The sequence below is a fragment of the Zingiber officinale genome, chromosome 4A (assembly GCF_018446385.1).
Source record: "Zingiber officinale cultivar Zhangliang chromosome 4A, Zo_v1.1, whole genome shotgun sequence".
NCBI lineage: Eukaryota > Viridiplantae > Streptophyta > Magnoliopsida > Zingiberales > Zingiberaceae > Zingiber > Zingiber officinale.
Window position 1 is genome coordinate 158,192,508 of NC_055992.1, and position 24,203 is coordinate 158,216,710.

Sequence of the window (24,203 nt, forward strand, 5' to 3'; positions counted from 1 at the left end):
TTCTTCTCTAATTTACACTATTGTTCTTCATTTCTCTGCTTTCATGTATTTGAGTTTATTGTTTGTTGTACATTTGGAAACACTTTTTTGCCCTATTTATAAAGCTTGTGGAAATCTCTAAATAAGTAGATCTTGATGCTTTTGACCCTCACTTAGGTTATTCTTTTGCGACTTCTTTAGGACCTTATGGTACTTTTGCTAAAATTTCTATGATGATTTATCTTGATATAAATTGGAAAAGGAAGACATTGAACAACTCTACAGGATCCATGGAACACAAAGAAGCGATTGTGGTGAAATTTGACCATATTAGGTCCATGTAGCAGTCTTGAAAATATTTCTCTATATGGACCTATACTTGTCTAAATTTAAAAAGAAAAGCATAGAATTGAGTCTTGAAGGTCCAACTGAAAGGAGGGTTTGTTTGTGAAATTCGACCATTTTAGGCACATATAGCAAATTTGCCAAAATTGATACATGTACTTATATTTGTCTAAATTGAAAAAAGAAATACATATACAAAGGGTCCATAGAACTTAGAGAAGAGCTTGTTTATGGAATTAGGCTTGATAAATTTCTATAGTAGAGGAGTTCGAAAATTTGGACTTGTACTAGTCTAAATTTGATAAGGAGGGCATATATGACTCGAATGTATAGGGTATAAAGAGGAGTGTTTATTTGTGAAATTAGACCAATTTGGGTTCATGTACCATTTTGGCCAAACCTAAAATGTTCAAAATTGTAAAAGAAATATATTGTACAAATCCAAAGGGTTCAAGGAACAGAGAGTACTTGTTTGTGAAATTCTATCAATTTAAGTCTATGTAATAATTTTTGCCAAAATTGCTATATGAAAATTATTTACTCTAGTTTTGAACCTGAGTGGATAGATGCATTCCGTGAAGCCTTTGAAGTTCACCCATGCTTTTAGGATTGCCATCCTCCTCCAAATTGATTATGCTTTTAGGATTGCTAGTCCACATCTCTATTACAACAATTTATGGAAATTTTAATAGGGTTTAAGTCATTCATGTATACATAATTGCTTGTGACGAAGTATAACCCTAAAATAAGAAACCATGAAACCTTTTAAGCATTTTGTGCCATGGTGAACTAGTCACAATGCTAAGGTGTCTTCCATGCAGCTTGTGCAGGTTAGTTTCGTAGAGAGTCAGTGAATATTGACAAGGGATAGATGAGAAAAACTTAAAAAGAAAAGGGAAATTAAGTGTGGGAACAAGGCTACATATAACAATTTCAGGCAAGGCGTCTTCCAATTCATTTTCGTTTCTAACTTTTGGGGAGGGGTAGGCATGTGAGGGTGGAACAGATTGAATGGGTAGATTTAGAGTATTTTTTTGCAGGTAAAAATAAGTGGGGTGCTCTTTTGATGATAAATTAAAATGGCGTGTCCTTTGACGATTCGGTAAAATGGGGCATCCTTATGATTTTTGCCCATTATTGTTCCTTGTGAATAATTACAAGGAAACTTTTTTTTTGAGCAAATATCATGACTAGAATCATTTAAAAATGATTGAAATGTTAAATAAGATTAAGAGAATTTGAGAAGAAAAAATATTGGTTAAGAGTACTAGGGAACATATGTTACATGAGAAATGCAACCACACATCAACAACAACAACAACCAAGCCTTTTCCCACTAGATGGAGTCGGCTGTATGAATCTTTTTATGTCATTGAGCTCTATCTCCTACTATATCATTATTTTTATTATTGCTAACTAAGTCTTTTTTTGGTCTTCCTCTTCCTCGTCTGATATACATGTTTATCATAGTTTTACATCGCCTAACTGGAGCATTTATTGGTCTCTAAGTACATGTTCGTACTATCTTAAACATATCTCTCGGAGTTTTTCCTCAATAGATGCAACTCCGATTTTCTCTCTAATGCTCTCATTTATTATTTTGTCATCCTCGTATGTCCACACATCCACCTTAACATCCTCATCTCTGCAACTCTCATCTTTTGCTCATGTGCTCGAGTCATAGCTCAACATTTAGCTCCATATAACATAGCAGGTCTAACTGTAGTTTTATAAAACTTACCTTTAAGTTTAAGAGGTACTTTACGATCACACAAAACACTCGACGCTCCCTTCCATTTCACACATCTTGCTTGTATTCTATGTAAGACATCTCTCTCAATCCCTCCATCGTTTTACAAAAATGATCCTAAATATTTAAATCTCTCGGTTCCGGGCAACTCATCCTCTCCTATCTTAACAATTGTCTCATGACTTCTAATATTGCTAAACTTAAATTCCATATATTCTGTCTTAATCTACTAAGCTCAAAGCCTTTTCCTTCTAGTGTTTCCCGCCAAGATTCTAGTTTAGCATTTACTCCTTCATGTGTTTCATCTACTAAAATAATATCATCTGCAAATAATATGCACCACGGTACTGTGTCTTGAATGTGCGCAGTGAGTTCGTCCATAATTAGTGTAAAAAGATAGGGACTTAGAGTTGATCCTTGATGTAACCCTATCTTTATTGGAAATGCTTCAGTTATTCCGCCTGAAGTCTTTACTTTAATCGTTATATCCTCATACATATCTTTAATTAGGTCAATATATGTTACGCTAATACCTCTCTTTTCTAGAATTCTCCATATAATTTCTTTGGGACTCTATCATAAGCTTTTACTCCATATATTTTTCAATTAATTGTCAATGAATACCCTATCTTTATTGCTCAAGCATTTTTTCGTTTTTAATATCATATTAAATAATTTTGTAAGTCATTTAATACCTTGTTTCCCTAGGCACTTCCATACCTCTATCGGAATATCATCTGGTCCAATGACTTTTCCATTGTGCATCTCATTTAAAGTTTGTTTTACTTCTGAAGTTTGAATTCTACGATAAAAATTAAAATTTCTATGCTCATTTGACCTACTTAAATTACCTAAGTTAAGTTGGTCACCTAAACCTTCATTAAAAAGTTGATGAAAATACCTCTTCCATCGTACATCAAAAAAAAAAAAAATACTCATGGGTAATTCTAAGTGACTAGTTGAAGTGTTAACATAGTGTTTAGAGCAAGCATTTGTATGGAAGAAAAGACTCATTAAATGATAACTTGGTTCCTTTGATTCTCTAGACTACTACAAAATCATGGCACTTATGGTCGAGCCATGATATTGGAAGTACCAAAATGCACTATGCATTATATAAAGCCTATCATGTATTATTTTTGGTCCCTTGTTCCTTTCATTTACAAGGTAGGATATTAACAAACTTATTCCCATTTCAATTGGAGGATTGATGAGTTTGCTTCCATTTCTATGATAATGTGTATCATACAATTATCTTTCATCGTTAAGAAAGAAATGGTGGTTTGAGCTAGCTTGCAGTTGCTCAAGATTAACACTAAACTTCTGTTGGTACAGAAATGCATGATGCAAATGCTGCTGCTTGCTGGACCAGGCGTTATCATATCAACCTTTTGCGTTGGGTATGCTGTGAAGGTGTGCTGACTTCCATTATGCTCAATGCTTTGAGGCATCTTTGTCCATCATTGCTACAATTATAAACCTCTCTTGGGCTTCAAGCTTTGATAATAATGCTGCAGATTACCTTTCCCTATGGTTGGGATTGGAAGATATCATTGCTTCTGGGAGGGCTACTTAGTGCTACTGATCCTGTTGCTGTCGTTGCATTACTGAAAGAACTTGGAGCAAGTAAAAAGATGAATACAATAATTGAAGGCGAATCCCTCATGAACGATGGGTATGACCTTTTCATGCCATTTATTTGAGATATTGTGCTGCATCCTTACAAAAATTTCATCCATACATGGGTTTCAATACAATTTTTTAGTGCTTAAAACTGGGCGCCAATTGGCAATAATCCATACAGATTGATGCTTAATGACACCGACTCATACTAACACACGGTAAGGGACACAGTAAGGGTGTCGGCATGGAGACCCTACTCTGTTTATGGGAATTTCCTGTTTTCATTTCTAAATTTCTCATTTTATAGTTTTTTTTATAGTGTATTTTTCTTTTTTCTTTTTTTTTTTTGTTAAGTTGGAGTTTATTTGTAAAAGAAATAAAAGAAATTTCAAAAACTGATATTTTTTTATTTTTTTTTCAATATCTAATTTCCCCCCTAGGAAACCCAAATTGGATACAGAAAATAGAGAATTCCAGAAACCCAGCTGGTCTTTGAATCTTCAGTTAAGGCAGTGGATTAGAAAGGCCATTAAGGTATTAATGCTTCTGCCTGTGAAGGATTTACAAACAATTCTGTATGGTTATCTGGTTGCCATGGTAACTCTGTGGAGAAAGAAATAAATCTGTGTGCATGGTTTTGTAAAGGTGGTTGCCATGGTAACTTGTGGAGAAGAAATAAATCTCTGTCCATGGTTTTGTAAAGAACCATCACATTGTTGATTTAACAATGAGGAACTTGTAAGATCATTAAAACCAGAAAGTTGCAATCAAGAAAGGAATTAAGGCAACAATACAAATTAGCAGTTTTGTAAATGTAGTATAAATGGCTACTGACTAGCCAGAAGTTGGTAATAAAAAATTAAGGTGGTGATTTACAAATATGGTTTGACCATCATAGATTTTCATCAATGCAGGATAACTACCACACCAACATTAGCTAATTTGCCTTATTGGTGCTCTATTTTTCACCAAAATGTGGTTTTTGATTTTGATTTTTTTTTGATAATTCTTTGCTTCTTCTGTATCGGTCATACATATCACAAATTCTTGTGTAAAAATAATAATGAATCAAAATTAATTGGTAAATAAATGTTACACAATGTTAAGGATCGTGGAATCAACCGCGGGGAGGGGGGGGGGATAGATGTCCCGAATTCATGTAAAATATAATTTAATTTAGTTTGTCAGATGATAATGTGTGCATGGATGATTAAGATATCAAAGTGTGAAATATACGTCATCAAAATAAATGCACAATAGACATACTAACAAATACTTACAAGATTATTAGTATAGTTTGGAGACTTTCTCCTACATCCACAGCCCACAACAAGATATCAAAGTGTGAATGAGTTTTCCAATCCCCTTGGTGATTCTTGCTCTAAATGTGTGCTGTGTTTGTGCCAAGTATGTGCCAAAATACATGTTATTAGGAATTCACTACTACTAAGATATAGCAATTAACAATCATGCTTGTTATATAAATATATAAAAGTAGTCTCAAAATATTTAATATGATAAGTCATCAAATTATGTAATTGTCCACTTCAGGCATATTGAAAAGATGAATTATAAATAATAATTTGCATGAGGCAAATCAACAAGGGAGGAATCAACAATCGCTTCATTAAGGTTGCTTTCATGCTATAAGATGCAACCATGGAAATTAGTTAAGCTCCCACATAGATTGTGTTTCTACATTGGCTAGTTGTGTACTTTTGGGTAGAAATCTAGTATCTTCACAAAAAAAGTATACTTAAGTGGTCAAATCAAGTGCAAAGGTAAATAGAAAACCATGGTCCTCTCCATATGTGAGTTTGTTTGACTCAAGCAACAATTACTGGGTTGCATATTGCTCTTATTAAACTAATGAATGCATATTGTGATAATCGTGTTATAATGTATGTTGCTTCTAAGCTAGTTACCCAGCCTTTCAAGAGTACAATACACAGAGATAGAGTATAATTTTGCTAGAGAAAAATGTAAAATACAAGGAGTTTGCATCTTTTGTTAATTTCAATAATAAGTTGATGGATTTGCTAACTGGTCCTTTTAGAGATGCTAGAATTAAAGATATTTTAACAAATTGGGTACTTCATAATATCCCAGAGTTAGTGTTGAGGATTTTGCTATGACATCTACATATAAAACAAATTGGATACTTTATAATATCCTGGAGTTAGTGTTGAAGACTTTGCTATAATATCTACATATAAAAGGGCAAGTTGTAATATGTAAATGTGTAATGAAATACATATGTAGGCAGGCAGAGGGAGCTACCTATGGTTTGATGATTTTTCCTTATTATTCAAGACATATCAATTGAATAAATATAGGGTGTGATCCCGTCTACTATCCTATAATCTGAATAGTGACCTAATCTTTTACCTATTCATGTAGTATTCGTCCCAGATTTTCATTTCTACTTAATACCTATTCCCAATATGGTATAGAGAATGAAGCATTATTCTATGTTAGAGCATTCCATTTGTCTTCAAATAACAAGTAGAAGATCATCTATTTCTTTTGAGTGCTTGAAAATTGAAGTATGTAACAGGCCCTGGAAAAGCGCAATCTTGTCTCCCTAGACTGGAGACCTTTGCTCACTTAGGAGAGACAAACACACATGCTGACGATGTGGGGGTATCTCAACAATCTCATATCTCGATATACTAAGGTTTAAGACCCAAGACTATCACTTAGGTGAGGGATCTTCCCTCACTTCAAGAGTGATATGCACAGACTGCTGTTATGAGTCATCTCAATGAAGTGATTGACATAGATAACTGCACTAGAATGTGTTAGTAGACCTTTACCCAATTGATAATTTGTTATCTGGATACACAATTATTCACCAAGTTTTCTAATAAACACATTTATTGACTGAAATTTCTCCATTTACTAAGCTATTCTTTTTCAGGACTGCAATTGTTGTATTCCAGTTATTCTACCAAATAGTCATGGGTCAGAGCTTCAATGTGGGTGAAATTATTGAATTTCTATCAAAAGTTTCACTTGGAGCGTAAGTTATTTACTTTATTCATCTTAGTGTATTTAAGTTAATATGCAATGTTGGTTATGAGTTTTCTAATTTCAGTGTAGCTATGGGCCTAGCTTTTGGAATAGCATCTGTGATATGGTTGGGTTTCATATTCAATGACACAGTTATTGAGATCACACTGACTCTAGCTGTCAGCTACATTGCTTTCTTCACGGTAAGTCTAGACACCTCTATCATTTCCAGTGTTGATTTTTCTTGGCAGACTTTTCTGGAGACTAAGTTACTAGACAAGTGCACCACATTTAATCAATCAGGGCTCAAGTCTTGTTCTTAGATAAATTTATCCATCTAGGTGATGCAATGATGGGATGTTGGTTACAATTTATTAATTTTTTGATCATGTATTTTTTTTTCACTTTTGTTTGGTTCCTTCTGCAAAGCTTACATAACTTAATTTTAATTGTACATCTTAACTGATCATCCAAGTCATTCCTAGGTTTTGATATTTGAGAATCTTGTTGAATATGCACTAAATGCTCCCAATGTCGGTTTGCTATCTTCAAAATACTTCTAAGTGGTTCAACATATTTGGCGATATTTCAGGATTTTAGATAAACTATATACAATAGTATTTTGAAACTTTACATTTTTATGCTCCACCATAGCTATTTAAGGCGTGAGGCTCCCAAAAGCGTATAAGTGCTGCGGGGCATGGGGCGGGAATTTTTGCCAAAAATTTTCACTAACAAAATTCAAATATTTCACAAACTATTAAACAATATTGTAAATATAAAATTCATTAGCGATGCATTTGTTTCCAATGGGTGTACTTATTTTCCATTTTACCCCTTCCGCCAACCACTGTAGTTTGCATTTAAAAAACAACACCTACTGTATTTCAAAGAACAACACTACTGCGGTGCTGATTTCAAAATACAACATCAAAGTGGTGCTTATTTTAAGCAAAAATAAGTGAAATAAGTTGGAGGGAGGTTGAAGCTGATGTTTTAGAAAAATCAGCACCGAAAATAAGGGAGATAAGTGGGAGGGGAGGATGATGCTGATGTTTTAGGGGAGAGGAAGAGTCCGGTAAAGAGAAAATCAGTGAAATAAGTTTGCAAGGGACTAAGGGAGGTTGATGTTCATTTTTTAGGGGAGAGGAAAAGCCACACAAGAAAAATGTGTCGTATGCATGCAAGTTAATGTAACCTAATTAATTTAAAGGGTAATTAAAGGAATGAGTTGGGCTTTAATTTTTTTTTAACTTCAATAAGGTGAGGCAAATCGAGCCTTAAGCGTGCCTTAATCTCTCAAAAAGCGTGCGCTTAAGCGCGATTCATTCAAGCACTGCGCCTTGTGCCTAGACACAGCCAGTTGCACGTTTTTCACAACTATGTGCTCCACTAAGATGTTGGTGCTATCAATGTTGTATTAGACTATTTCTAAGTAAGTGAACATATATATATAGCATGTTTTTATGTGTTGGATCAGTTGGATGCGACTAGAGGGGGTGGGGTGGGGTGAATAGATGCTCACTTCTTTTGATTGTGTGTCTACAATTCTAGTTAGCATAGAGGAAAATACAAACAACAAACTCAAAAGAATGCAAGTTGTTTTGTGTGGTTTGATAGTTCCCATGACTCCTACTCCATGACCTATAATCCTTTGGTGGATCACTTCTAGAATTCCACTACTTTTCTCCTTCTCGGATATGTAGGTGGAGAAACCTCTTACAACACCTGTTATTACATCAATACAAGAGGAATACAAAGACAAGCAAGATAAATATAAAAAATAACAATAATTAGCACTTGTTTTTGTTGCTTCTTGCTCTTTTGCTTGGTTGTAAAATGGCTCAAGATGCTCCTGCATTCTTTACCTCTAAAAAGCTCCAAGAGTTAGGTCAAAATTCCCATGCTTTCCTTTTATAAATTGCTCACTATTCTAGAATCTGCTAATCAATTGACTAGTTTGAATTCATTTGTTGACCAATTACTGTAGCTCATTGTTGCTACACTACCTTTTCAGACCAACGACTCTTTTCCCATTGCATCAATCGACTAGTCATGTATTGAATCTTGCCTAATGATTATCTAGTCAACTAGTCATTATTTTATTCATTTATTTCCCAGCTTGGGTTGACTACTTGGTTGACCTGGCTGAGACCTATATTAGTCGATTGATACTTTGATTCCAGCCATTCTAAGACTGAAACTGTGTCATGTCTATGAGTCTTCCTTATCTACCTAGTTTAATTTGACATTGACTTACCTAAACTTTTGTGGCCTAAAGACTACTTCCAATGCCTAGAGAATCATTTTTTTCGAGACTTCATCCATTGCCTATTATCTAGTGGACTTCGACCAACCAAGATTTTCCAGTTGCCTAATCTCAAGTCAACTTTGACCTGCCTGGACTTTCGCTTGCCTACGGTTCACTCTTTTAGAACTTCCTTTATTGCCTGACATCCAATGTTAAGTATAGCCAATTGTGATATACTTGACACCTCCAAACATTAAAACACAACTTCGGTGAAAGGCCAAGCTAGCCTAATTGCACCAACAATACAATAGTAAGTTGAATCTTCACTTTTTTATGCTCCATTAAGGTGTTGGTGCTATACAATATTGTACAGGTAGCTAAACTCAGTCTATGTTTTTTTGGATAAGCAGGTGCATACATATAGCATGTTTTTATGTAATTGTATAGTATGTTAATCTTTAAATCTAATGCATGTTTTCAATAGATGTTCAAATCTATAATAATGCCTCAGCATTTTCAAGTCTATCACAGGGTTTCAATTTCATTAACAAATCTATCACTTGTGAAACTTTCATTCATTCAAACTCACTAACTTGGTGGAACATCAACTCACCCAAGTCATCTACATCAATTGCCAACTCAAGTAGGATTAATTAATTTAAGAGAACCCTAGTATCAAATCCCTAAATACCTAAAGCTTGATCCCCCCAAAGTAGCAATCTTCCTTTGCTTCATCATAACTTCTCGTTGCAATTGCATTTGCATGGTGAAGCTTATCTATTGGGGTTATTAGAATATGTAAATATATAGGAGTATTTTTGCAATTTGTGTTGTGTTATCTTCTTTCCTATATAAAGGGCCTTACTCGTGGTACCCATAACACGAGGTTTTATTTTAACATGGTATCAGAGCCAGGTTAAAAGAAAACCCTAATTTCTTCAGAAAAACCCTAAATTGCCGCCGCCACCTTTTCTCTTCGCGAACCTCTTCGGCGCGCGACAGAGGCTACGCCACCTTCTCTTCGCGAGCATCTCCACCGCGACAAGCCCACCTTCTCTTCGCGAGCATCTCCACCGCGACAAGCCCACCTTCTCTTCGCGAGCATCTCCGCCGCGACAAGCCCCGCCTCACCTTCTCTTCGTGAAAAGCCCCGCTGCGACAAGCCCCGCCTCGCTGCCTCTTCCCGCTGCAGCCACAGCCATGAAAGGACGACACCCTCTTTGTATTTGCCAACGACCGCACCATCATTCTCGACGTAGCCAGCAAGCGCGTGATCCGCAAGCTGCCTCCCATCCCTTCCCTGACGGTCAACGAAGTTATCCTAGGTCGGGCTCCTCTGTGACCGTGAGTCGGAGGGCAACCTGTACCCGTTCCTCCACTGGTGACTCTCCTGAGCACTGATCTCCACTGCTTCTGCTGCCGCACCTCTTCTCCGGCGTTCTTCTCACAACACCCTAATCCCTGGCCATTGGATTAGGGTTCATTCTCACATCTCTTGCCTGATCTTGCCGTCGCCAGGATCCCAACTTGTCCAGCCGATTGCCAACGACGCCACAGTTCTTTCCAATCTGTTTTATGGCTACATCCGGCGTTCCAAAGTCGGATACTTCAATCTTTACCAACCACATCACTGCACCCCTCTCTTTTGAGCAATTGGATGGTAAGAATTATGCCTCTTGGGCGTCTCACATTGAGCTTTGGCTTGTTGGACAGGGATATGAGACACATCTCACTCAAACTGAAGATGATGTTCTAGTCGCCGATCGCCCTCTATGGAAGAAGATTGACACTCAATTGTGTTGTATTATCCGAGCTACCATCCATCCAACTCTTAGGAATGTCTTCCGTACTCACAAAACCTGCAAAACCGTTTGGACACAGGCTCAACAATTCGAGTATGTCCTTTATCTCATATAGAAGACCCTTTCCTGGTGCACCCCGATATATCGAATAATGCGAGTCACGACATTCCAATGTTCTTTGCACGGAGAGTTGAGAAACTGACTTACTACACTTACTGCAAATGAGATATCTGGACGAGTGACAGTAAGATAGCTCAGTTTCCCTACTAATCGCCTGTATCGTTCAGGATCTGAAAAAAGCTCCCCCTGATTTGGTAGGAGCTTCACATTAGGATCCATGGGATTGTCGACTGTCTTTGAATTTAACATTCCTGTTTCTTCCAGAATATCCATTGCATACTTCTTTTGGGATATAATGATCCCATCTTTAGACTGTGCTACTTCAAAGACAGTCGACAATCCCATGGATCCTAATGTGAAGCTCCTACCAAATCAGGGGAGCCTTTTTCAGATCCTGAACGATACTGGCGATTAGTAGGGAAACTGAGCTATCTTACTGTTACTCGTCCAGATATCTCATTTGCAGTAATTGTAGTAAGTCAGTTTCTCAACTCTCCGTGCAAAGAACATTGGGATGTCGTGACTCGCATTATTCGATATATCAGGGGTGCACCAGGAAAGGGTCTTATATATGAAGACAAAGGACATACTCGAGTTGTGGGATATTCTGATGCAGATTGGGCAGGATCTCCCTCTGATAGAAGATCTACCTCTGGGTTTTGTATTTTTGTCGAAGGAAACCTTGTTTCTTGGAAAAGCAGAATGTTGTGGCAAGATCTAGTGCAGAGGCAGAATATCGAGCTATGACTATAGCTAGTCAAGAACTTATATGGTTAAAACAGTTGCTTTAGGAACTAAGGTTTGGAGAGGTTACACAAATGACACTCATGTGTGACAACCAGGCTGCTATGCATATTGCCTCAAATCCAGTCTTCCATGAGAGAACAAAGCATATTGAAGTTGACTGTCACTTTATCAGAGAAAAAGTCATATCTGGAGAAATATATACTAGTTTTGTCAACTCATATGATCAGCTAACAGATATATTCACTAAGTCACTAAGAGGTTCCCGAATTGACTACATATGTAACAAGCTTGGTGCATATGATCTATATTCTCCAGCTTGAGGGGGAGTGTTAGAATATGTAAATATATAGGGGTATTTTTGCAATTTGTGTTGTGTTATCTTCTTTCCTATATAAAGGGTCTTACTCGTGGTACCCATAACACGAGGTTTTATTTTAACAGGGGTTAATCCACCAAGTTGCTGGCAAAATAGGTTGTGGAGGTGGTGAGTCCTAGATTGGAGGTGGGATGCAATAGATTAGAGATGGCAGTGCAGATAATAGAGGAGGGGTGGGGGCAATGGTGGGAGGGATAGTGGTGGGGAGATAGAGGAGTTGGAGACAAGGATGATATTGATGGAGGAGATGGTGGAGGAGGTGATGGAGAAATCCAACTTGAAAATGACTCCTCTCTGCCAATGATGATAGCGAATGGTTCACTACTATGGGATCGAGAGTAGTTTGTAATAATGCAACGTTGACATAAATTTGATAGTTTTCCATTAGGAAGTCTTGAATCATTTCCACGAATTATAGATAGTTTAAAATTCTAAATTAGTTAAAAAAAGAAATTTATTTGACATTGATTGCCATTTAAGTTCCAAGATTTAAAGTTCTGAATTAGATCTAAAATTTACAAGTTGGATTTAATTAAGATAAGGAATTAATATGCTAAAACTATTTCTTAACATTTTTTTCCCAGCATTTTGATCCCAGGCATCATAATCACTGAACTCGACAGAAATTGCAATTTACTACATCTTGGAACCCTTTTATCCTCTTTTGAAAATTGATAAAGCTAACCTAACTTGCATCATTATAACTGCATTGGAAAAACCAGATCTAAAGATCTAAATGTGAAACAAATGAATCATTTAATTATTGGAATGGAAAATATGCTAAATTCATATCTTTTTTATCTGATTTCATTTGTATGGATTGAGTGAAACTGGAAATACCAATGTTTTATGTGTCACATTTTCAAAATGACTATAAAGGAGTTTTGATGGGTGCAACTGCAACATATTGAATTATTTCATTGTTTTTTCATGGATTTCTTAGAGTTAAAGAAATTTGTTCAAGTTCATTTACCAACAAGGTAGTGTATTTTTCTTTTTGCATTAAAACTAGCTTATTTTCTTGCTATTCATCATGGTGATTGTTTTCATAGGCTCAAGATGGGGCAAATATTTCAGGTGTCCTGGCTGTGATGACTTTAGGAATGTAAGTGCACTTTCTTGCGATGATGTTTGCAATTGTTGAGTTTATAATTTTCTTCCTATAAGTTCACTTGAATTGGCAGGTTTTTTGCAGCTTTTGCTAGAACAGCATTTAAGAGCGATAGTGAAAGAAGTTTGCATCATTTTTGGTATGGCTGCTATAGGCCCTGATAACCTATATTCTGGAGATTGGCTGCATTTCTTGTTCATGTTTGCTTTTACAATAACACTTAAGTGTGTAAACTTTTAGATAATATCAAACTACACTGCTTTTATTGCATTCATTGATGTGGTTAATGTACTTCTCTCATGAGAAAAAAAAATAACTTTTAATTCTTTTTCAGGGAAATGGTTGCTTACATTGCAAACACATTAATATTCATCTTAAGGTATAACTATTTCATTTAATGTTTCATTTTCATAGGCTCATCAAAGTTTATCTTGTTCATTGATAGAAGAGTTTTTGCATTTATATTGTATGTTTTTTTTTCTTTTCCCCTGTTTCTGGTTATCCCTACTGAGTCACAGAAACAGATTGTTTACATTACTAAGGTATGACTAAGTTATCTTTCCTTAGACCTTCCATTGTTGCATTGGTTAGCGCCTCATGGAATGAACAGTCTCTTTCTTTCTTGTTCTTTTTGTCTACATTCTTATTTGCTTGATTTCATGGTTCGTGCTTTTCTTATTTGTATAGGATGCAGACAGAAAAAAATATTATTTTATTTTAAAGAGAAGCATTAGATTATATTTATAGAACTCAGCATAACATCTTGTATCGAAATATCTAAATCTATTCTACCTACAATTATCAATAATTTTTTACTAATAATTCTAAAATTTTCTTAAAGTTGGAGCATACATGATGTTATCTATGTCCAACTTGTCACAAAATTCGTTCATGATGATCTTGGGATATTTTCACTGGATGAATGTGACAATTTTTAAATGATCTTCAAAATGTCTACTATGGGTTAATTTTAGGAGTAAGATCAAATGAGATTGATCGGACTCCAAATGACAAGAATGTTAGAGAGGAGATTGTAAGATCCAGCATCTATTCAAGAGAAAGATGATACTAGAAGAGAAAGATGACTAGGACTATCTTTTTGAAGTTGCAGCTAGTGGAGACAGAGCATTGCAAAATAAAAGCAAAATTAGAGTTCCAACAATTTCTTAGAGTGGAGAAAAAAATGCCTGAAGGAGTTGCTGGAAATTTTATTATGAGAGAAGAGAGATGTTGGAAACTGAAAATTAATTCCATATTAAATCATCCTCACAAACGAGAAAAGAGGGTGGTGAAATAGAAACTTGTGGCACCTTAATTTGAGACGGAGGAAAGACAAAAAAAAACTTAAGAAGAATAGATGCTTCACATTAATCAATTTCGTTTTGAAATACTCTCTCCCTTTTGATTCACCATTCCCATCTTTTTTTCGCAGATCTAACTTTGTCTTTTCATGTCTTCTTTTTTTTTTTTTAGCCTTGTGCCTTCTCTTCTTTTTTGTTTTTTGATTTTTTAAAAAGTTGGTCCCTTCCTGCTATGACCACTATTTGTTTTGGATGTGGCCCATCCTAGACTAATCATGTTGGATCTAGTCAATGGCAGAGTCAAACCAAGAGATCCCAATCAAAGAATCCTCTCAAATTAAATTACAGGTGAAAAAGAAACACATAGTGAGGTCAAGACAAGTGTTGTTTTAAAATTGTTCCATGTAGATTGACATGGAACCTTCTGGTTCTGCCTATTGTCCAACAAGTGAAACAAGTTTGAGACGCTTGATAGAAAGAGAAGGCCACTCTTGCACGATGGAGCTTTAATGAGTGACCATGACGAAGCTTCTATGAGCGACTATAAGGACTAGGCTTCTGTGAGGGTGAGGGCTACACTTCAACTATTTCATGGCAACCCTTCTGGGATGGGACTTTTGCGATGATAGTTGCAATGAAGGATCATCTTCTTTTGGCATAGTTGTGACTCCTACCCTTTCCTCTAGATGCTCTTCCTCTTCTCATTTTTTCTCTTATTCTTCCTTCTTGGTGCATCTGACACCACATGTCAGTATGGCACCAACATCTCCAACGGCCAAAACCTTGAAATTTGAACAATATTTCAGACCTTGGATATAATCTTTCTAGATGGAGGTGGGAGGCCCGGTAGTCCTCGACCAACATTTGCTAGCAGTCATTGAATTTTTTTTTTTTTTGATAAGTAAAAGTTGTATATCATGTGTCAAAATGTACAAAATGAGGCTTTAGGGGTTATTCATGTCTGTTGAAGTATCGAATCTGAATAGACGCCTAAAGACCTATATACATGAAGTTGCACGCTCCTGTATCCTTTCTACATCTAACTATCCCTCACCAAAAAATAAGTCATTGTTGTTGCTATACTTAGGGGGCAATGGCCAGCAGTTTCTTCTGCCTTTGGTCGTTTCTACATAGACCTGCGGTGAGAGGATGATTGTGGTGGATAGACAATCAAAGGCAAAGCTAGCAAGGATGCTGAAGGCCTTGCAAGTCTCACTATGAAAATTTAGAAGATAAATAAAATAATCTTATATTTTTGTTTTGTAATAGGTTTATGAAATTAAATTTTTAATTCTTTTTCTTAATCTTGAAATAGAATATTGCATGCTTGGACTACTGATCTGGTACAAGGGATATTGCTGTAATGCTACTACCAGGCTACCATATAACACAATGATAAGGCCATAAATATGTTCAGGATATTTCCCATTTTGTATTGTTGTTTTTTTTTATTTTTTTATTTATTTTTCTTATGAAATTTCTAAATCTTGTTAATGATCCTCTGGAAAAAGAGTGGCAGTGAGCAATTTTATTTGAACATCACTTTTTCTGTGCTATTAGTAATCTTCAATTGCTGTTGCTTTCTTGTCATGATTAAACCCTTACCACTTTCTTTTGTCTCAGTGGAGTGGTTATTGCTGATGCTATATTTCACAATGAAAGCCATTTTGAAAGGCATGGTAAGTAATGTTTTCCCTATTTGTGTGATTGTCACAAATTTCTTTAGAATGTTCCCCGAATGAAAAACTTTTTAGGAATAGCTCAATTGTCATTCACCAGGAAATATAAAACTTGCCCAATATATAGGACTCTGAAGTTTTCTGACCTCACCTGTTTAACTATATTGATATATGTACTTTTTAATTATTTTTATTTCCACTCTTGGAGCTAAAGTGATTTTAATTCACATTAGAAGGCATGATGAAGCTTATACCACTGAAGGTATGAAACATCCTAGACCATTATATAGACGAACCTCACAATATCAACCTTAAAGAGATTCAATTTAAATCAACAATTTCGATTGATAATGCCTTACAAACTGGTTCAACATGAAACCCAAAACAAACTGACATTAAACATCATAATGGTGAATTAAATCTTCTAGAGAACAAGGAGTGCAACTGACTAGAGGACTCAACATCCTAATGCAAGAAGAAAAGTAGACTAATAAAAGAAACCCGCGGGTGTGCACTGCCAGGTACAAGAACGCTCATCCATCAAGTCCTGCCGTATCCTCATTACCTGCCGTATCCTCATTACCTGCACCATATAGATCTAGTGAGTCTAAAGACATAGCAAGTTAAACCTTTTTACATAAATAGCATTCGTCGCATTCAAAAAAAAAAAAACTTGATAATTACCATGTTAAATAGTGTTAGAGAGTAACTTCTGACATTAGTTTCATGAACCTCCAAATTTTTCCGTAGATTTACCTTCAATATTTAACCTTCGTTGTCTTTTATTTTATTTGTATGACTTGTAAATTACAAGAATGCAAGTCATCAAACGTATTTACTTTATACCTTAACCTCTGATCATTTGGCCAAACATTTACCCTAGTACTAGGTTGGTAAGGTTCACCAGACCCTTCTTAAGTCGGATTCCCTAACCCTTTTGTTTTGGTAAAGTTCACCGGACTCTTTTTAAGCCAGATTCCCAAACCCCTCTTTTTTGGTGAGGTGCATCGGACCCTTCTTAAGTCGAATTCCCAACCCCTTTATTTTGGTAAGGTTCACCGGACCCTTCTTAAGCATGATTCCCAAATCTCTTTTGTTAATTGAAACATTGACTTCTCTTTTTTTTGTTTATATTGTCGTATCTGCTTAGTTCATTCAGGAGTATCCTTGGTGTGCCAACTAGAAATTAGTTATGGGAAAATTCATTTACATTACAATGTGTTTCCCAACGTCCTTACTTATACAATGGAATTATTATGACATAAGAAAAACATGTAGGATTTTTCTATAGAACTAACACTTATCATTTCAAGTTTCGATTACATATAAGATTCAGTGTTAATAGTTGAGGGTGTAAAATGATGACAATTTAAACTATATGAACATTTTGATCATTTTGAAATTAAGGCATTTTGATGAATGTGGTAGATTGTGGGGGGTAAAACTAATTTTTCCCTAATGACTAAGATCCTAGCAATAATCAATACTTAGCAATAAACAATGAGTTGAGAATTTAGACATTGATAGAGGAGGTCATCACGTGGATCATGTTAGATAAAATGTTATATCTTCTTAATTACTGGAGTAAGAGTATCTTGACATTAGTTTAATATTCAGTTAATAGCATAATAACATCAGATCCTATATACAAAAGGACAGGTCATGAATAGGGCAAACAAACAATGAGGAAGGGAGAAGTAGAGACCAGAAATATTGGTAACCGTGTACAAGTTATTGGAAGAAAATATTTCATAAAGAATAATTTATAGACTTAAGATAGAAGCTTTCAGTTCTATCAGAAGTATTCTAACACATTGAACGCTATAAGATCCACTGGGTCCTAAGATCAAGTATATAGCAGTTACCATATATTCTGAGAGAGGGGTTGAAAAATCATGTTGTCTTCAGATTCCTCCAACGATACCTTGGGATTATCAAAGTTTGACCTTAACAAGCTATCTGATGTGGAAGGTTTAATATAGGCTTGTAAGAAAACAAATTCTGAAATTAATCTTGCGATTAATGCCGATGTTGCATGCAATTGAACAAAAAAACGTCAGCGAGAGAGAAGCAACTCATCAAACATGCATCCATTTAAGATTTTCTAACAACAATGCAGGAAAACTTCAAGATCCTAGCCTGGTTAATGTCTATATCATACTATGATCACAAAAATGAGGAAACTTGCGATGTATATCAAAATATTATACTACGATCCATATGGTGCAGTAAATATCAAAAACCATAAAAGGGAACTTGCCTTGGTGTTTTTGTGTATGGGAGATGACTAGCGAGACGTAGGGAAAGACGGCCATAAGCGTTCCGACGGGGTTCTTCCTCTATCCCCTCCGAAGTTGCTAGGGTTTGGATGGGGGTGGTCGGCGGCTACCAAGGTGAGGGGAGGGGAAGTAAAACATGTATTTAAAAGGATAAGCCGGGTTGGATTGCTAGCCAATCAGGTCGGATTCGTTAACTTATTTATACATTAATTACTTAAACGTATTAATGCTTTAATTACATTTTTTTTTCAGGCACTACAAGGTACCTTGAGACCATGCTCCAGTTTTCAATGAAGTTAGGAAAGTTTTGTGTTCCCACTTTCTTTGGTTTACCGACTGTACATCTTGGTGTGTTGGGAAAACAGTCTCGAAGTTTAATAATTTTATCTATATAGCTTACCTTAGTTAGAAAAGGCATTTCAAAACATTAATGAAGATAATGGACAAGAAAGAAAAGGAGAAAGATGCTTTAGTTTACCATGCCTTGCTTGGGGCCTTAAGCACCAATTGTTGTGGTAAAAGTCCTAAAGCCGTGCCATTATGGTCGAGAAGAGCTGTCATAGCTTTTGTCTTCCAAGGAAATATGCTCAAATGTCCAATGTTTAAACCATTGTTTGATTAACATGACATCATTTATTGGAAAAAGAGCAAATGCATAGAGTTTTACTAAAATTGTTCCTCGAAATGGTTAGCTAAGGATTCTGTTTCTTTACAGATTCCTCTTGTGTTTTTATCCTTGGATAGGGTGAATTTTATTTTCACTCCAAAAGACTACACGTTTTTGTAAAATGCCTTCTAGAATTTTCATTATTATCAAAGTGATGATAGAGTTTACCCTTATTGCCAAATGTCTTCAAAACTTCAAAATTGTCAAAATGCCCCTAAGTTTTAACTTTCTAGTCAGCATTTTAACAGTGAAACTTGAGGGAATATTTTGCAAAAAGAGGTACACTTTTGTGGTGAAAGTGAAAATTATCATAGTGGATATTACTTGAAGACTTCCAGGTACTGTTAGTCAGTGTAACTAATCTACAGTAGCTCTGTTTCAATATAATCTTGGAACTTTAGATATTGGTTTTTTCCTTGGGGTCGTGTCTGTTGGTCCCTTTGGAGGCCGGCAAGAGGGGAGGGGTGAATTGCCCTACAAAATAAAACTCGAACCTTTCTCGGATTTCAACTATATAATGAACACTTGTAATAAATAAATAAAAGAGACTAAGTAAAGAAAAGCAGACACCAGAGTTTTACTTGGTTTGCAATCAGGGGATTGTTAATCCAAGGAATGTAAGCGCACTATCTGATTCTCCTCTGGGCGGAGTAGCCTCTTTACAACGCGTGACAAATGAAAAGAAAATCGAAAGCACGTAAGGAATTGATTAGTTAGTTTTTCTAATGCATATATTTATAGATCGGGGCGCCGAAGGGGTTCCGGCGCCTGGGGATAAAATTTTATCCCCAACGCTCGAATCGAGTTGACTCGATCCGGTCAAACCTCGTTCCGGCGCCGGATGGTTCCGGCGCCGAGGTCCGGGCGCCGGATGAGTTCGGCGCCGGACCCCAAAAGTAAACTCTGGTTGACTTTTTCCGTCCGGTCGCTCCGCTTCGGGTCCCGGTCTTCTGTTCCGGCTCCACTAGCTTGGGTGATCTCGGCCATCCAATAGGGCTCATCCGAATCCATGTTCCGGCCTTCTCCTCGACGCCTTCTCGTCCCTCGAACGCCGCGCACGTTCTTCTCGTCCACCGGTGTACTCTTCCGCGGTCACCTTGTCCCTCGGACGCACCGAGCCCGTCGGCTCTCTCCCCGTGCCGTCCTTCTCGCTAGCTGCGTCTTCCGCTCGACTTCCTGTGTTCCTAAGCTCCTGCACACTTAGACACAAGGGTTAAACAAACGCAGGACCTAACTTAGCTTGTTTGATCACATCAAAACACCTTGGGGTTCCAACAATCTCCCCCTTTTTGATGTGAGCAACTCAAGTTAAGTTAGGGTAACCATATGCAATAAAAACGATTTATATTTCAATAAGTCCAAATATTTTTCAATTGAAAAATTATAGTACCTCCCCCTAGACTTAACATACTTCTCCCCCTTTGATCACATAAAAATTGGGGTTATAAATAAGTCTAAGGTAAATTCAAACAAAAGCTTTAATTGTAAAAGATTTAATAATATCTAAGTAAAATTCAATTTAAAGACACTCTTCAGAATTTTTCTTTCGAAAAAAAATTTAAGTAAAATATTTTTCAGATAAAACAGTCATAAAAAAAATTTTAAGTTTGAAAAAAATTTCAATTTTCTAATTAATTGAAAAAATTCTAAGTTAATATTCATAAGAAACAATTCTAAGTCAATTTTTTTTTAAAAAAAAAAAAATTATAAGGCAATATTTTAAAAAAATTCTAAGATAACTTAAAAAAAAATTCTAAGTCAATTTTCATAAATATTTCTAAGATAATAAAAAAAATTAAGAAAATAAAATATTTTCTAACACAAATTGAATAACTCTTTTAAAGCATCAAGTAATTTAAATTAATGCTTTTTCAGTTAGTCAATTAAACTTTTCATTTCGATACTTGGCTTCCAGGTCGTAGCGAGGCACTAGGCCTTCTTGGTTATTGGAGCAACAACCACTTCCTTAGACAAAGCCTCATAAAGAAATTAGTTGTTTAATTTCTTTGCTGAAAGTGCTAAGTCTAATTTTTAATTTTAAATTAAATAGGTTTTTGGAACCCAATAGAGGTTCCTACCTACAGGATTAACCAAGTATTTCCTAGGTATATAGATTTTTGATATATTTCTAATTTGATTTTGATGAAATCTATAATACCAATTTAAACCTCCATAATTTCTAAAAGTAGAAATATTTGAACTATTAGATTTTTTCAATCTTTCTATTTCTTCTTTTAGTTTTTCATTTTCAATTTTTAATTTTTCAAAATCCTCTATAAGACATGATTTTGCCAAAATTCTCTTTGTTTCTAAAATTTCATTTTCTAATTTGGCATTTTTATTTTCTAATTTATACATGGATTTAGTCATAGCTTTGATACCAAAGTAAAGTTCATCAGGGGGTAAGAGGCATACCTCACTTACCATATCGGACTTGAAGCCTGAATCTCCCCCTGCTTCGCTACTTCCATCTGAGGTCGCTCCCCCTTCATCGATACTGCGTTCTGATGTACTTTGTCCTTCGTGGCTTGCCATCAGTGCAATCCCCGCATCCCAAGTTGCTTTTAGGTTGTGTTTCTTGGGTGTCTTCATTTTAGCCTTCTTGAGTTCTGGGCAGTCTTCCCTTAGGTGTCCCTCCTTCTGACACTGATAGCACCGTACCTTTCTTCTACCTTTTTGATTCTTTTTATTCTGCATTTTAAATTTATTAGATCTAAAAAACTTTTTAAAGTTTCTTACCATGTACGCTTCTTGATCATCTTCCGAGTCTGACTCGGGTTCATCCTTGTTGGTTGCGTTCAGCGCCATAGTCTGGGTTGTGTCCTTTGATATCTCTGCATATCTAGTTTCGTGTAATTCAAGGGTAGAAAACAACTCTTCTAAAGTACTTACCTCCAGGTCTTTTGAGATGTAGTAAGCATCGACGATTGATGTCCATTCCGGAGTTCTTAGAAACGCATTGAGCGCGCAGCGAATAGTATCCCGGTTTGTTACCGTTTCACCCAGATTTTCGAGACCAGTAACTAGTTCTTTTACCTTTGCATGTAAACCGGCTACTTTCTCACCTTTCTCCAGACGGATGTTCATCAGTTTGTTGCGGAGGATGTCCCTTCTAGCGAGCTTTGCTTCGGACGTGCCTTCGTGGAGTTCCAAGAACTTCTCCCAAAGTTCTTTAGCAGATAAATAATTTCCGATGCGGTTGACCTCTTGAGGCGGTAACACGCTCAACAGGTGATGTTCCGCACGGCTGTTTGCTACCGACTCATTCTGCTCCTTCTTTGTCCAATCGCTCTCTTCTTTTTCTTTTCCATCTTTATCTATTGGAGCTACAAAACCATATTTCATAATAAACCGAATTTCAAAATCTGTTTTTAGGAATACCTCCATACGACGCTTCCAGTCTGCGAAGTTCTCCTCGAATTTTGGTGGGACAATACTTGGTCCGGCCATCTTTGTTGCTTCGATCAACGCCTTGGCTCTGATACCACTTGTTGGTCCCTTTGGAGGCCGGCAAGAGGGGAGGGGTGAATTGTCCTACAAAATAAAACTCGAACCTTTCTCGGATTTCAACTATATAATGAACACTTGTAATAAATAAATAAAAGAGACTAAGTAAAGAAAAGCAGACACCAGAGTTTTACTTGGTTTGCAATCAGGGGATTGTTAATCCAAATCTGATTCTCCTCTGGGCGGAGTAGCCTCTTTACAACGTTGACAGCACAAATGAAAAGAACAGAATTGAAAGCACAGAAGGAATTGATTACAAGTTAGTTTTTCTAATCTGTGCAAACCAGTGCTATATTTATAGCACTGGTCGGGGCGCCCCGAAGGGGTTCCGGGCGCCCTGGGGGGATAAAACTTTATCCCCCAACGTTCAGATCGAGTTTGACTCGATCTAGTCAAAAACCTCGTTCCGGGCGCCCTGGAGGGGTCCGGGCGCCCCGGAGGGGTCCAGCGCCCCAGACCCCAAAAGTCAACTCTGGTTGACTTTTTCCGTCCGGTCGCTCCGCTTCGGTTCAGCTCGTCTCGGTTCGGGTCTTCTGTTCCGGCTCCACTAGCTTGGGTGATCTCGGCCATCCGAAATAGGGCTCACCCGAACCCATGTTCCGACCTTCTCCTCGAGCAGCCTTCCTTCCCGGTTTCTCGTCCCTCGAACGCCGCGCACGTTCTTCTCGTCCACCAGTGTACTCTTCCGCGGTCACCTTTCCCTCGGACGCACCAAGCCCGTCGGCTCTCTCCCCGTGCCGTCCTTCTCGCTAGCCGCGTCTTCCGCTCGACTTCCTGTGTTCCTAAGCTCCTGCACACTTAGACACAAGGGTTAAACAAACGCAGGACCTAACTTAGCTTGTTTGATCACATCAAAACACCTTGGGGTTCCAACAGTGTCTTCTAATGAAGACTTTGATTTCAACTCTGTGTGGGCAAATAACTCGTACAGTGGGTATTCATTCTGACCTAATGAAATCAGACCCAAAACTTGGATTCTTTTGGTCTTATTTAAGCTGCTATACAATGTTGTAAATGACAGTAGACGGTGGCGGTCATTGACCGCCTAAGCACCGCCTAGACGGTTGAATTTTTTATTATTTTTTATATATAATGTTATAAATAGTCATTATTCTTATATTTACTTTTAATAAAATATATTAATTAAAAATAAAAAAATTAATCTAAATATTTAAAAATAAAAAATAAAATAATTTTTAAAAATATGTATATTAAATTAATGGGATAATTTTATAATCTTTTATTAAGTTTATTTAAATTATCCCAATCATAGCTAGGAGTTGATTAAAATTATTAACCTAAAGTTTAATTAAACCGTGCACCTTGTTTTGGCCAAGCGAAGAGTCTGATGATGCGTCGAGCTCGGGCGAGCCCATCGCAAGCTCGGGTGACGTGTTTGGGCTAGCTCAATGCGTTCGAATGCGTCGCCAGGCTCACCCGACACGTTCGGACGTGTCGCAGACCAAGGGACGTGTCTGGGTCCGTCGTCGGGCTCGTGCGACACGTCCGAGCCCATCGCAGGGCTCATGCGATGCGTTCGAGCCCATCGCCGGTCTCGCGTGACGCGTCCAGGCCCATCGCAGGGTTGGGCGACGAGCATGTCATTGTGGTGCTTGGGCGATGCTTTTGGGACCATTGTCGAGCACGGATGATG

The 24,203-nt window shown here is 36.9% G+C and overlaps 1 protein-coding gene across 2 annotated transcripts in view; it reads left to right on the plus strand.

Annotated features, from left to right (window-relative positions):
- Positions 1 to 24,203, plus strand: part of LOC121971879 (sodium/hydrogen exchanger 8-like) — a 163,312-nt gene that overhangs the window by 116,697 nt on the left and 22,412 nt on the right. For both annotated transcript variants that reach the window (XM_042523369.1, XM_042523368.1), the window contains exons 4-11: positions 3,410 to 3,487; positions 3,592 to 3,749; positions 6,618 to 6,719; positions 6,795 to 6,912; positions 13,058 to 13,110; positions 13,190 to 13,255; positions 13,451 to 13,495; positions 16,041 to 16,096. In XM_042523369.1, the coding sequence (XP_042379303.1) occupies positions 3,416 to 3,487; positions 3,592 to 3,749; positions 6,618 to 6,719; positions 6,795 to 6,912; positions 13,058 to 13,110; positions 13,190 to 13,255; positions 13,451 to 13,495; positions 16,041 to 16,096 (670 nt within the window). In that variant the 5' untranslated portion in view covers positions 3,410 to 3,415. The remainder of the gene's footprint in view (positions 1 to 3,409; positions 3,488 to 3,591; positions 3,750 to 6,617; positions 6,720 to 6,794; positions 6,913 to 13,057; positions 13,111 to 13,189; positions 13,256 to 13,450; positions 13,496 to 16,040; positions 16,097 to 24,203) is intronic.